The sequence below is a fragment of the Molossus molossus genome, unplaced genomic scaffold (assembly GCF_014108415.1).
Source record: "Molossus molossus isolate mMolMol1 unplaced genomic scaffold, mMolMol1.p scaffold_m16_p_1, whole genome shotgun sequence".
Classification (NCBI taxonomy): Eukaryota; Metazoa; Chordata; class Mammalia; order Chiroptera; family Molossidae; genus Molossus; species Molossus molossus.
In genome coordinates this window covers 243,916,810-243,927,922 of record NW_023425344.1, presented here as the reverse complement: position 1 = coordinate 243,927,922, position 11,113 = coordinate 243,916,810, and the positions used below count along the sequence as shown (strand labels likewise).

The 11,113-nt window shown below is 55.5% G+C and overlaps 1 protein-coding gene across 1 annotated transcript; it reads right to left on the bottom strand.

The window, feature by feature from the left end:
• Positions 1-4,016: 4,016 nt before the first annotated feature.
• Positions 4,017-7,859, bottom strand: SERPINA5 (serpin family A member 5). The gene is made up of 4 exons (XM_036251475.1): positions 7,232-7,859; positions 5,267-5,537; positions 4,778-4,925; positions 4,017-4,223 (listed from the first exon to the last, which is right to left on the bottom strand). The coding sequence occupies exons 1-4, from the start codon at positions 7,854-7,856 to the stop codon at positions 4,017-4,019; spliced, it is 1,251 nt and encodes a 416-aa protein (XP_036107368.1). The 5' UTR covers positions 7,857-7,859.
• Positions 7,860-11,113: the final 3,254 nt, after the last annotated feature.

Below are 11,113 nucleotides of genomic sequence, written 5' to 3'. Positions count from 1 at the left end.
CGTTCTGTCTCAGGCTTCAGTTGGACACAACCACAGATAATCGGTCCTGGTTCGACCCCAGGCTGCGAGCGATGTGGCAGGAAGCCTTCCAGGCCCTCCCTGGTGGACCGGCCCCTCCTCCCTCCCCAGGCCTGTTCCACCCCCCACACCGCAGCAGCCTCCACCTGCCGCCCGGAGACTGCCTTCCCTCCCTCTGCGGCCAGGGCTGTTGGCTTCCGGCCACCGGGCGGCTGCTGCCCAGGCCCCCTTGTTTCCTACAGCGAGAGCTACCCGACTTGCAAACAAGGCTCCCCGCACTTCCTGGGCACACTGGCACTGAAAAGTGATTCATCACCTGGAGGTCGCCTCTACCTGGGTGACTTCATGGGCTCAGCAACCCCACCTGCGGGGCGTGTTCAGGCTGTCTCTGCACAGCGGGGCTGATACTCAGGCAACAGGGTGGTCTTAGGCAGTGGGCTGAGGACTTGCAGAGGCCTGGGACCTTCTGAAGACACCCCTCACCTTCCATTCGTTCACCCAGCATTTGCCGAGAGCCCACTTTGGGCCAAGGCCGGTGCCGGGCACTGGGGAACAGAGATGGTTTGGGCCCTCACGGACTTTCTGGCACGCGAGAGACACAGACACAGAGGGCTGGTGACTGCACGGTGTGCAAGGAGATGGAGGGGGGCGTGGGGGGCGGTGGGAGCCCCGAGGTGGCTCTGGGGGGTCAGGAGGGCTCCACCGAGAGGAGCTCTGGCCAGAGTCCTGAGGAGGAGCCTCGGCACGGTTTGCAGTTCTGTCTGTTTGCTGGCTTCCTGGTGATTGCCCGTGTCTGCTGGCTCACCAGCGCCTGCTGCATGCTGAGCCCCTGGGGCGCCCCTCAGCAATGGTCTTTGGATGGAGGAGGAGGTGTAGGCTGGGCATGACTGTCATGGGGCGTGAAGCATTCGCCCTGGAGACCAAAGCTCTTCTTTCAGGTCTGGGTCCCTGCAGGGGGCGGTGGGGAAGGGGTCAGTGGTCCACACGGGGGTCCCGAGAGTTTACGTGGTCAGAGAGGGAAATCAAAGCGTTCCCCTAAGAACAAGAATGGACTTGACAGTAGGTGCAGGACCTCCAAGATGGGGTGACTGTTACGGGCTAAATTGTGTTCCCCACAAGTTCATATGTTGAAGTCCCCACCGTAGCCACCCAGAATGTGAGTACATTCAGAGACAGGGCCTTCAACTAGCGGTTATGTTAATGAGATCAGTAGGTGGGCCCTAATCCATTGCAGCTGGTGGAGGTTGGGCGCTGAGGCAGGTCTGACACAGGTGCTTGGAGACCATGAGAAGACACAGAGAGAAGACAGCCGCCTGCAAGCCAAGGAGGGGCACCTCAGAAGGAACCAGCCCTGCCCACACCTCGCTCTTGGACTCAGCCTCCAGGACTGGGAGAAAATGCATTTTTGTTGTTAAACCACCCAGTCCTGAGGGGGACAGTCATGTTGTATGCGGGCAACCTACAGGCGCATCACCTTTTCTCCAGATGGGATGATGAGCACTCGGAGGAGCAGACAGTGGGGCACTGGAGCAGTAGATGGACGTGGGCGCCCCCTGGAGGGTTGAGTGGAGATGTCTACTAAGGTGCTGATGGAATAGTGAGGGACAAGAAGGGGTCCCGGGGATGCTCAGGGTGTGTCATGATGGCCAAACTACTCTGAAATCAGGATGAGAGACCAGATAAACCAGCATCCTTGTGTTCAGGGTCCCTGTCATTGCACTGGAAGCACTGTCCCCTCACCCCCCCACACACACTGGTCCAGACTGAGGTCTCCGTGATTTCCCGCACACACGGCAGATCACTCGGTGCCATGTTTTCCTGAGCCCCTGTTCCCTAACTGCTGTGTCAAAGTCCTACTTATCCTTCTAGACCAGCTCAGTGCCCCTTCCCCCACAGAAGTTCTCCCGACCCCCAGGAGTTCATTCCCTCTCTCTCTCTCTCTGCGCTGCTATACTATTTGTTCATCCCAGGATCGTGAGACAGTTGGGTTACAAGCCCGCCAGGACCCCCAGCAGGGTGCTTCGTGCATGACACGCAGTTTGGGCTCCCGAGTCGGTACCCGGAGCCCATCCCAATCTCGCACACAATAGCTGCTTTGTGACCATTTGCCCAGTAAACTTTAGACAGGTTGGACCTTGGCCTTACACGTGTCACACAGGCAGAGCCTCCCCTTGACCTTGGACTGGCCGGGTAAACAATGAGAAAGATACTTGCCAAAACAGACAGGACATTTTGCAAGGGAAGGGCACCCAGGAGCGGGTCTGACCCCATGAGGACACCCAACCCTGGCACGTGGTCTTGAGCTCGAATCACAAATGCAGACAAGCTGTTCAGGTTGGGGGACAGCCATCAGCCGACAGTGACACCTGGGTCCTGGAGCCAGGGCCTCTCATTGTCATCAGCTGTGGGGCTCTGGGCCCGCACTTAGGTCCCCTCTGTAAAATGGGTACAACTGATGTGCCCTGCAGGGCTGTTCAGGGCTTTATGAGATAAATCACAGATGCAAGGGTTCCCCTCCGGCTGGCACATAGTGGGTGCTTAGTACTTTGGGGAATAGTCAAAGCTTGGGGTTCCACTCTTGTTAGTTCTGAGGGGCACCCTTCTGTGATCCAGTCCAGACTCTGGGATCAGAGTGGTGGGAGCAGCCACATGGAAGGCAAGCCAGGGACATGTACGCAGGGTGGGGTGGGCAGACCTTCAGGGGGTCAGAGTTGGGGGCAGCTAGTTTAGGGGACAGTCAGAGACCGAGCAAAGGGCTCATTTGCTCATTCATTCATTGACTCTTCAAAGTGTCTGATTCTCTTCAGTGCGGTGGGTTTTGCAAAGGAGAATGAGTCTGTCTGGATCACAAGGGAGCTCACGGCCAAGATGCACCTGACTCAGGCCTCTGCCTACTGGCCATGTGTCCCCTGCAGCAGAACACAGGGCGACTGTGTGGGCCTGGGGCCACAGTTCAGTCCAGTCCTGCCTCCACCCTAAGGAGCTGTGCGGTGTTGCACGCCTCGCCTTCCCCATCTGTAAAATGGGGGTAACAGCGCCTGCCTCAAAGCGGATATTGTGAGGGGCAGTGCAACCAGCCAGGGGAAGTGCCTAGTCCGAGACTGGAACATGGTCAGCTATTAATGTCCTCATTCCCAGAGCTACTTCCGTCAGGACAATGACACCAGTGTTTGCAAAATGCTTTATTGTTATGACTGACACTACAATTCACAGCTAGTCAGCTGCTCCTTCAAATGATATTCTACTACTTGCAACAGGCCTCCGTCCTCCCGCCACCAGCCAAGCCCATGAGACTGTAACTTCATCCACAGGATGCTGAAATCCTGTGATGTGCCATTTCCACCCTGCTGTCCACTGGCTTTTCTTGAAAGATGTGTCACTTAAATGTATTGATACCAGCTGCGATTGGCAAGTGACACTCCAGCCTTTTTATATTATTTCAAGGATCCTTCAATCCTTGGCCTGATCCTTCACTGTATACGTGGAGAAACCAGAGTCCAGAGAGGGACAGTGTTACCCCAATGTTACACAACTGGTTAGCTGGGACAGCCCCATTCCAGACTCCCATTCCAGTGTTCTTTCTGAACCCTAATGAACTGGTAGCTGGTATTGGAAATACACTTCCTGGTGGAAATAACCACTGGAACAATCTTCCTATGGAGCTTTATGGCACTGGGCTGGGAACCAGGGGCCTGGGTTCTGGGCTTCTCTCTGCCATTAACATGCTATGTGACCTTGGGCAAGTCAATAAAACTCTCTGGGCCTCAGTGCTAATCTCCACTGATGAAAGGTGAGGGCAAGACCGAAAGTTCTCCAGGGTTCTTCAAGGCACCAGTGTCTTGCAATTGTGTGAAAAGACACAATCATCATGGTATCAACGTTGCTACTATTATTTGCAAAAGTCTCGTTAGTCAACTAAACCTGTGTAAATCACTAACTCTCAGCGGACAGATGGCCATAGAGCACCCACACCTTTCACTACGGAGGCCGGTGACCCTTCAGGAGAGATCCCCACCTGAGGGCCGGATCACTTTGCCAAGGAAGAGGATGTTCCTGGAGTTCTCCACAATCATCATCAGAAAGGGCCTGTTGAACATTATCATTCGAGAGCCTATATGGGCTGACCTGAATGTAAACACTATCTCCGTGGCTGCAGTCGCTTTGGTTCCAGACTCGTCCACCTCCACTGTGGCCTTGTGCACCATCTGCAGGAGAGAAACCAGAAACCACCCAATCACCAGGGGCTGGGAGAGGCCATCGCAAGAAATGGCACAGCATCCACCTGCAGCATCACTGTCAAAGGCTCTGCAGCTGAGCCTCGAAGCAGGTGGGAAGTGACGCGGCTGCGCAGCTGCTGGGCCCCAGGCACGCGTGCGCTGGTGTCTTTCACTGAGTTCTTGTGGCATCTCCCAGCGAGGGTGCGGCTCTCTGGTTTCATAGAGCGCAAGGAGGCCCAGAGAGGCCAAATCCTGGTTGGAGCTCATGCAGCTAGTGAGTGAAGGAGTTTCCACCTGCATTTTAGTTTTGATTGCTTAGTACAGGGCTCCTTCCCCCAAGGCAGTGCTGGATATGGCTTCTCATTGTACAGAGGATATAAGACACAGTGAAACCTTTGCTTCTTGAAGAAAAAGGAGAGAGAAAGAGAGAGGCTATGGGATGTGGAATAGAGGGGCATGGCACGGCATGGCCTGGAACAGAATGATAGAGTAGAATAGAATAGCTGTCTCTGAAAGCAGATGCTCAGGAGTTCTGGGCTCACCTCGGACACATGGACGTTAGAGTGGTTGGTGAATCCAGTCAGGTCAGCGTGGGAGGTAAAGATGTCTCTGATCCCTAGCTTGGGGAGGACTTTCTCCAGCTGATAGGAGCCCTCAATGGAGAACCTGGGAAGGTAAAGCTGGAACTTTCTGGAAAGAGAAAAGGACCTTCCTTAGACCCTTATAGAGCATCGGGTCATTAGCTCATATTCCTCCCATCTCCCCTCAGCTTCATAAGGATCCTTTCGCCCCTTGATCTAGAGTAGATCCCACTTCACTCTGGACTTGGACCTGGGCCACCCAGAGGTCACTGCCCACTCTCATGGCACCAGCAGGGAAGCGGGCTTCCAGCCCCAATCACTTCACCTGATGCCTCTGGACTTGGAGGGAGCTCCAGAGTCCTTCCCACCACCACTGAGTGGCCCTAGGGCGCATGTGCCTCCCTGGGGGTGTGGAGGGTGAAGCTGGCCCCAGAGCCGTCTGAAGGATACCTCTTTGTGAACATCTTGAGCCACTTCCTCAGTGTCTCCTGGTTCAGTCCAGCCTCCACCTTCTCCATCCTGCCCTCGTCGGGGAGAATGAAGAGAGCAGTGGCATTTCCTTGGTAGGGGAGCCCCACAACTTTGCAGTTGAGGTTGCTGTCCAGGAGGAAGGAATACCCGTCCTCGCGTCTCATCATGGGCACCTGCACCACCGTTTCTGGGGTCACGTGGAAGTCCTGCTTTTGGGTGTATTCGGGGTTGAAGCGTGTCTCCCATTTAGCTAAAGATAAACAGGGACAAGAAAAGAGAAATCCTCAGCTGCTCAACAGGGATCATCCTCTTGGGAGCAATCTCATTGGCAGCAGTGAATGTTGAACCCCTTGGGCCCCTTTATCATTTGGGGGCCCATGCCAGAACTTTTTGTGGGTTTTTTGCAACATTTGCAAAACAAGGAGATTGGTTTTCATGTCTTCAAAGGCCCTTAACCCCTAATGTTTATTTGATTCTCTGCTGTAACTGAAGATCAAATATCCAAGTGGAGAGGGTAAAAGACATGGATGGCTGATAGAGCTACCCTGTACCTGGGCGAGTTCTTCTATTTCTCATTCTTTCCCCAGTATTAGATGTTGATCTAGGTTTGGGAGAAAGGGTTGTAAGGTTCCTGGAAATACATGATTTCCCTACTGGGAAGTCTTCAATGATGCTTCCTGCTCTGCCTGCTTCCTGTGGGATTATTTGATCAGAGTGATATAAGAAATTATTTCCACCTTCTTGTTTTTGTTGTTGTTTTTTTATCCTCACCTGAGGATAATTTTGCATTGATCTTCGGATAGAGCAGGAGGGAAAGAGGGAAGAAAAGAGAGAAAGAAACATCGATGACAGAGAGACACATCGACTGGTTACCACCCACACGACCCCAACCGAGGCCGGAGACAAACTGCAACCGAGGTACATGCCCTTAGCGGGAACCGAACCTGGGACTCTCTGGTCCACGGGCCGTCGCTCTAACCGCTAAGCCAAACCGGCCAGGGCACCACCTTCTTAATAGTTATCAAATGTCGACCCCACCCCAATACCCCACTTCACTTATTTCACAGTGGTCCTCTGCTGCCTGGTGTCAGGGTAATAGCCCTGGGCTGGAGACAAGAAATCTTGGATTCCAAACTTGATAGTCACTATCTGTGACCATAGGAAGGAGGGGTAGGTGGTTACCACTGAACTGTTTTCTCCTCTTTCTCTCCCTTCCCTGCTCTCCTCACCTCCCCCCTGCTCCCCTCTTCCCTAACCCCCTCCCATCCTCAGCCAGGCCCCGTAGAGCGCCGAGGGGCCCATCTTCAGAGAGCGATTTTCAGCCGTTCCCACCGCACGGCAGTATAACGAATCACTAACATTCTCGCGGCCCGCCGGTTGGAAATCGCTGCTTTAGAAGCAGACGTGAGAGCGCAGATGAGGAGGGAGACTTATAAGAAATGTCGGGGAGCTAAAGCTGGGGATTCGCTCTCCAGGGAACAGAAGACGGTTCAGAGGAAAAGGCTCTCGACCTGGGATTTCGTGGCTATGGAAATAGACCCCAGGTTGGCGAGGATCGGGGGGCGAGGGAGTGGCCCGGGAAATACCCTCTTAGCTCCTTCTCGGATGTTTAGTCCTGCCCCAAGCTGTCATGGTGTCAGTTTCTCTGGCACAGTGGCCATGACCAACTCGTGCCTCAGCTCTTGTGTGGAAGCTGTGACTTCAGGTGTCCCCAAGGGCCCAAAGTCAGGAAGGAGCTCTTCCCCGGCAGAGAAAACGGCACTGGGGCTTCGAGCATCCCTGCCCACGGTAACAGGGCATCCTCCTACCCGCGGCTGTTTGTCGGCTTCACTCAGAAAAGACTAAATCTATTCCCACTCCTTCCGTGTGCAGGAAACGAGTGTTCTTTCAAGAAAAGCAGCTGAAAAGAACGAGAAAGTTCAGGTTGGAGCCCGAGGGCCTTACCTTTAAAGAAAATGTAATTCACCAGAACCATGATCTCGGAGCTGTCGAGGTTCTTGACCAAGTCCGCAATCTTGCCTTTAGTTTGCTTTGCCACATAATCATTGATCTGCTTCTGGGCCTCTTCGGGGTTCTGGAAGTTGGTGGGAAAAGTGTCTGCCAGGTACAACGTCCTCATGGTGCTCAGGAAGGAGTCCAGGATGTGCACCTCGGGCTTGATGAACAGGGCGTTGCCGAGGCTCAGCTGGAGGTCCTCCCGGGGCTGGCGCAGCTCCTGCAGCAGCCGGTGGAAAGCTTGGTGGAGCTCCTCCTCCCCCGGGCCACCCTGGAGGCCAAGGCCCAGGCACTCCAGGATCTGCGCCTTCGTGTTGGACCGAGCCCCCAGCGAGATCATGGCCAGCAGCATGGAGATGCTCAGAGGAGAAAAGAAGATGTTCTGGTTGGGGCTGGCTGCCGCCAAGGCTCTGAAGAGGTCGAAGGTGAAGTTCCTGTTACTAGAGGCCACCGTGGTGACGACGGGCAGCTCCGGGACTGTCCTCCTTGTCCTCCCGGAGTGGTGGTGGTGGGCGAGGAGGCTGAGCCCCTGCGGGCACAGGAGCGCCAGGCAGAAGAGGAGGCGGAGCTGCATGGCCGCGGCCTCTGGTTCTGGAAGGGAGAGTGAGAAGGTGTGCTCAGGAGGCTGTGCCGCCGGTGGGCTGCTCTGAGAAAAGATGGGGGGAAGCGTGCAAGACTGACGACCCAGAGCACTGTCACCGCCTAGGCTGCGGCACCCAAGAAAGGATGGGCCTCTGACAGCAGGGAGAGGGAGAAGGCAGAGGGGTGTGGACCGAGGCGGGGGCTGGCCACCAGGGCAAGAATCTCCCTCCTCATTTGCATCAAGGTCCACATTCAGGGCTGTGGGGCGTGGGCTGGAGACTTCTCCTGCATTCTGCCTGGTCAGCATCTCTGAAGTTGCTGGGGAACTAGCAGCCTGCTCCCGTATGTGACCTCTAACCCTCCCTTCAGTTCCCAGGTACAGCATGTGCCAGGCCTCCTGGTTCTTCTCAGACCTGCTACCCCCATGGGCTCGCAGCACCTCTGGGTTTGTCCTTGTTCATTGCACAGAGAGTTGGTGAGCATCTCCTGTGCGGCAGGCAGGGTACAGGCTCCCGAGGTTCGTCAGTGTACAGTGCCACTCAGTGCCCGTCACCTCCTCCAGGGGCTGTCTGGACCCTGCAAGCCACCTGGTCTCTCATCAAAGGCACCTTCCCCTCCTAAGAAAATTCTGCCCTCTTACTATGAGCTCCTGACCGTCCCTCCTCTTCTGTGATGGGTGGGACTGTATCCCCCAAATTTATATGTTTAAGCCCTCACCCCCAATACCTCAGAATATCACTGTTAGGGTGTTTAAATATGTTTTTAATTTATTTTTTTAGAGCAAGAGGAAGGGAGAGAGAGAAACAGCCATGTGAGAAACACATCAGTTGGCTGCCTCCTGCACGCCCCCTACTGGCCCGCAATGGGGGTGTGTGCCCTGACCCGGAACCAAACCGGGACCTCTCAGTCCATGAGATGACGCTCAGTCCACTGAGCCACACTGGCAGGGCCAGAGTTAGGGTCTTTAAAGAGGAGATTAATTTAAAATGAAGTGGACCCTAATCCCATCTGACTGGTGTCCTTATAAGAAGACTTTAGGACACAGATACACAGAGTGAAGACCATGAGGACACAGGCGGAGACGGCCATCTACAAGCCAAGAGCAGCGTCGGAGGAACCAGCCCTGCAGACACCTTGACCTTGGGCGTCTAGGCTCCAGAGCTGAGGCCCCAACCTGCAGTACTAGTTACGGCAACACGAGCTCAGACATCTTTCCTTCCCATCCCCCAGGGGAGGAGGCCTCACTTTTTGTCTCTCTCTGGCCTCTGGGGTGGGCCCTGGGAGGGGTCTTCCACCATTCAGGCCGTGCCCCTGCCTCAGTCCCTCCTCCCTTTCTTCCCCCATGTCCATGTATCCAGACCCCTCCTCACCAACCTGAAACCCTTCCGCCTCCTGGGAATAGCCCGGAGTCTGCAGCCCGACCACCCAGGTTCACATCTCAGCCCCGCTACTTCCTCCAGGTGCGATTTGGAGCAAGTCGGTGACGACCCTGCCACCGTCCTCACCGTACAATGGAGGGAATGACAGTACCTGCACCAGGGGGTTGCTGGGCTCTTAAGAGTCAACATGCGTGAAGTGCCTGACGCTTTAGGAGTGGAGCCCCAGCCGAGACCCCGACTCCTCAGCTGTGCCGTGGGGCGCATGCTCTCACACACACGGCCGTGTGAGCCTGGCCGCAGGTCACATTGCTGTCGGTCTGACTGACTCCTGATGAAAGCTCCTGAATGAGTGAATTCCCTTCAGCCAGGTCCCACCCCACCCACCTGACACGGACACCATGTCACCAGGCCCCCAGCCCCAGAGCGAGCACTGCCAGAGTCATGTGACCCACGCAAACCCAAACCCCACGGGGCCCCAAAAGCTGCACTGGACACTGCTCGCAGGTGAGGTTGAGGGGGCGGTGAGGGGACGGGTGGGGGCGAAGGGGAGCAGGGCGGGGTGATGGGGGCATAGAAATACCAGTGGGCTTGGGAGTCAGGCAGAACTGGGCTACAGTCTTGTCTTTGAGCCGATGAGGGACTCAAACAGGTCATGCTCACTGGCCCTGAGCTCACAAAGGAGGCGCATGGAGAATGTTCTGTCTGCAGAACCTGGGCTGCCCAGAATGAAATGGAGCTCCGGGAGGCCCACTCTTCGTCCGCACATGTATCAACTTCTTTAGCCTCATACCCAGTAGCCTCCACTGCTAGCCCCATTTTACAGATGGGTAATCCGAGGCTCAGAGAGGTTGAGTCACTTGCTAACAGTGGCAAAGCTGGGCTCCGACCCAGTTCTGTCTTTAAAGCCTGCACTCTAAACCGCCTCAACATCCGGCTTCCCCAGACCCCCCACGCCCTGCATCACAGCCTCCCCATTTGGCTTTCTGGGCCGAGACAGCCCCTAATCTGCAGATAATTCGGAAACAGCCTGACCTTCCCGTGCTGAGACTCCCTGTCTGCTCCCAAGCGCTGCCTTCACGGAGGCCTTGAAAAGAGACACTGGGCGCTTTCATCTCTGGGTCCTTTACACCCGTCTGTCCCCCAGCAGCAACAGGGCGCCTCCTGCCACGTGCAAGAGCCGCCAACGCAGCGGGATGCTGCTGAGGAAACACTGAGCTCAGCACCCACCCTGCTACTGAAGCAGGGAGTCTGCTGCCTGGATGGCGCCCGGGGCAGCGGGCTGGGGAGCAGGATTGTGGCCTCTCATCCTCCCTCCCCGCGGCCTTGGCCCTCTCCGGCCTCAGTTTATCCCTAAACAAACAGAGGTCGTGACTGCTGTGGCCAGCAGTCCTTCTCCCTTCCACTGTCCCCACCCCCAAACACCAGACATCAGACCAGCCAAAGCCACGTCCCCAAGTGCTCACTGGGTCTCCTTGGAGAGGCTCCTGCTTCACTCAGGCTCCTTGGCTGCAGGTTGGGACCCAGAAATCGTGCTCCATTTGCAAACACTCTTTTATTAGAGCCACTATTTTTTAAGACCCTATTAAGATACTCTAAATGTCACTTCATTGAACCTTCACCAAAGTAAGCATTGTTAACCTCATTTTACAGGTGAATAAACAGGCTCGGCAAAATGGAATGGCTTGCCCCAACCGATGAGTGATGAAACTGGATAAACACGTGTGTTCCTCTGACTGGTGTCCGCGCTGCCCCAGCTGCCCGCATGGCCCGGAATGGCGCATGCCCCGTCCCCCTCTAAAGCTCTGGGTGCATATCCCTGGGCCTCTCCCAAGCTGTTCTCCTGCATTAGCTCCACAGCAACATGGAGTTG

What these genes read in the sequence shown, in the direction of transcription:
- SERPINA5 (XM_036251475.1), bottom strand. Translation starts at nt 7,856, where the DNA reads ATGCAGCTCCGCCTCCTCTTCTGCCTGGCGCTCCTGTGCCCGCAGGGG. An exon ending in CTCAAGATGTTCACAAAGAG is followed by an intron (nt 4,926 to 5,266) that starts GTATCCTTCAGA and finishes TTCTCTTTCCAG; the next exon opens with AAAGTTCCAGCTTTACCTTC. An exon ending in CTAACGTCCATGTGTCCGAG is followed by an intron (nt 4,224 to 4,777) that starts GTGAGCCCAGAA and finishes TCTCTCCTGCAG; the next exon opens with ATGGTGCACAAGGCCACAGT.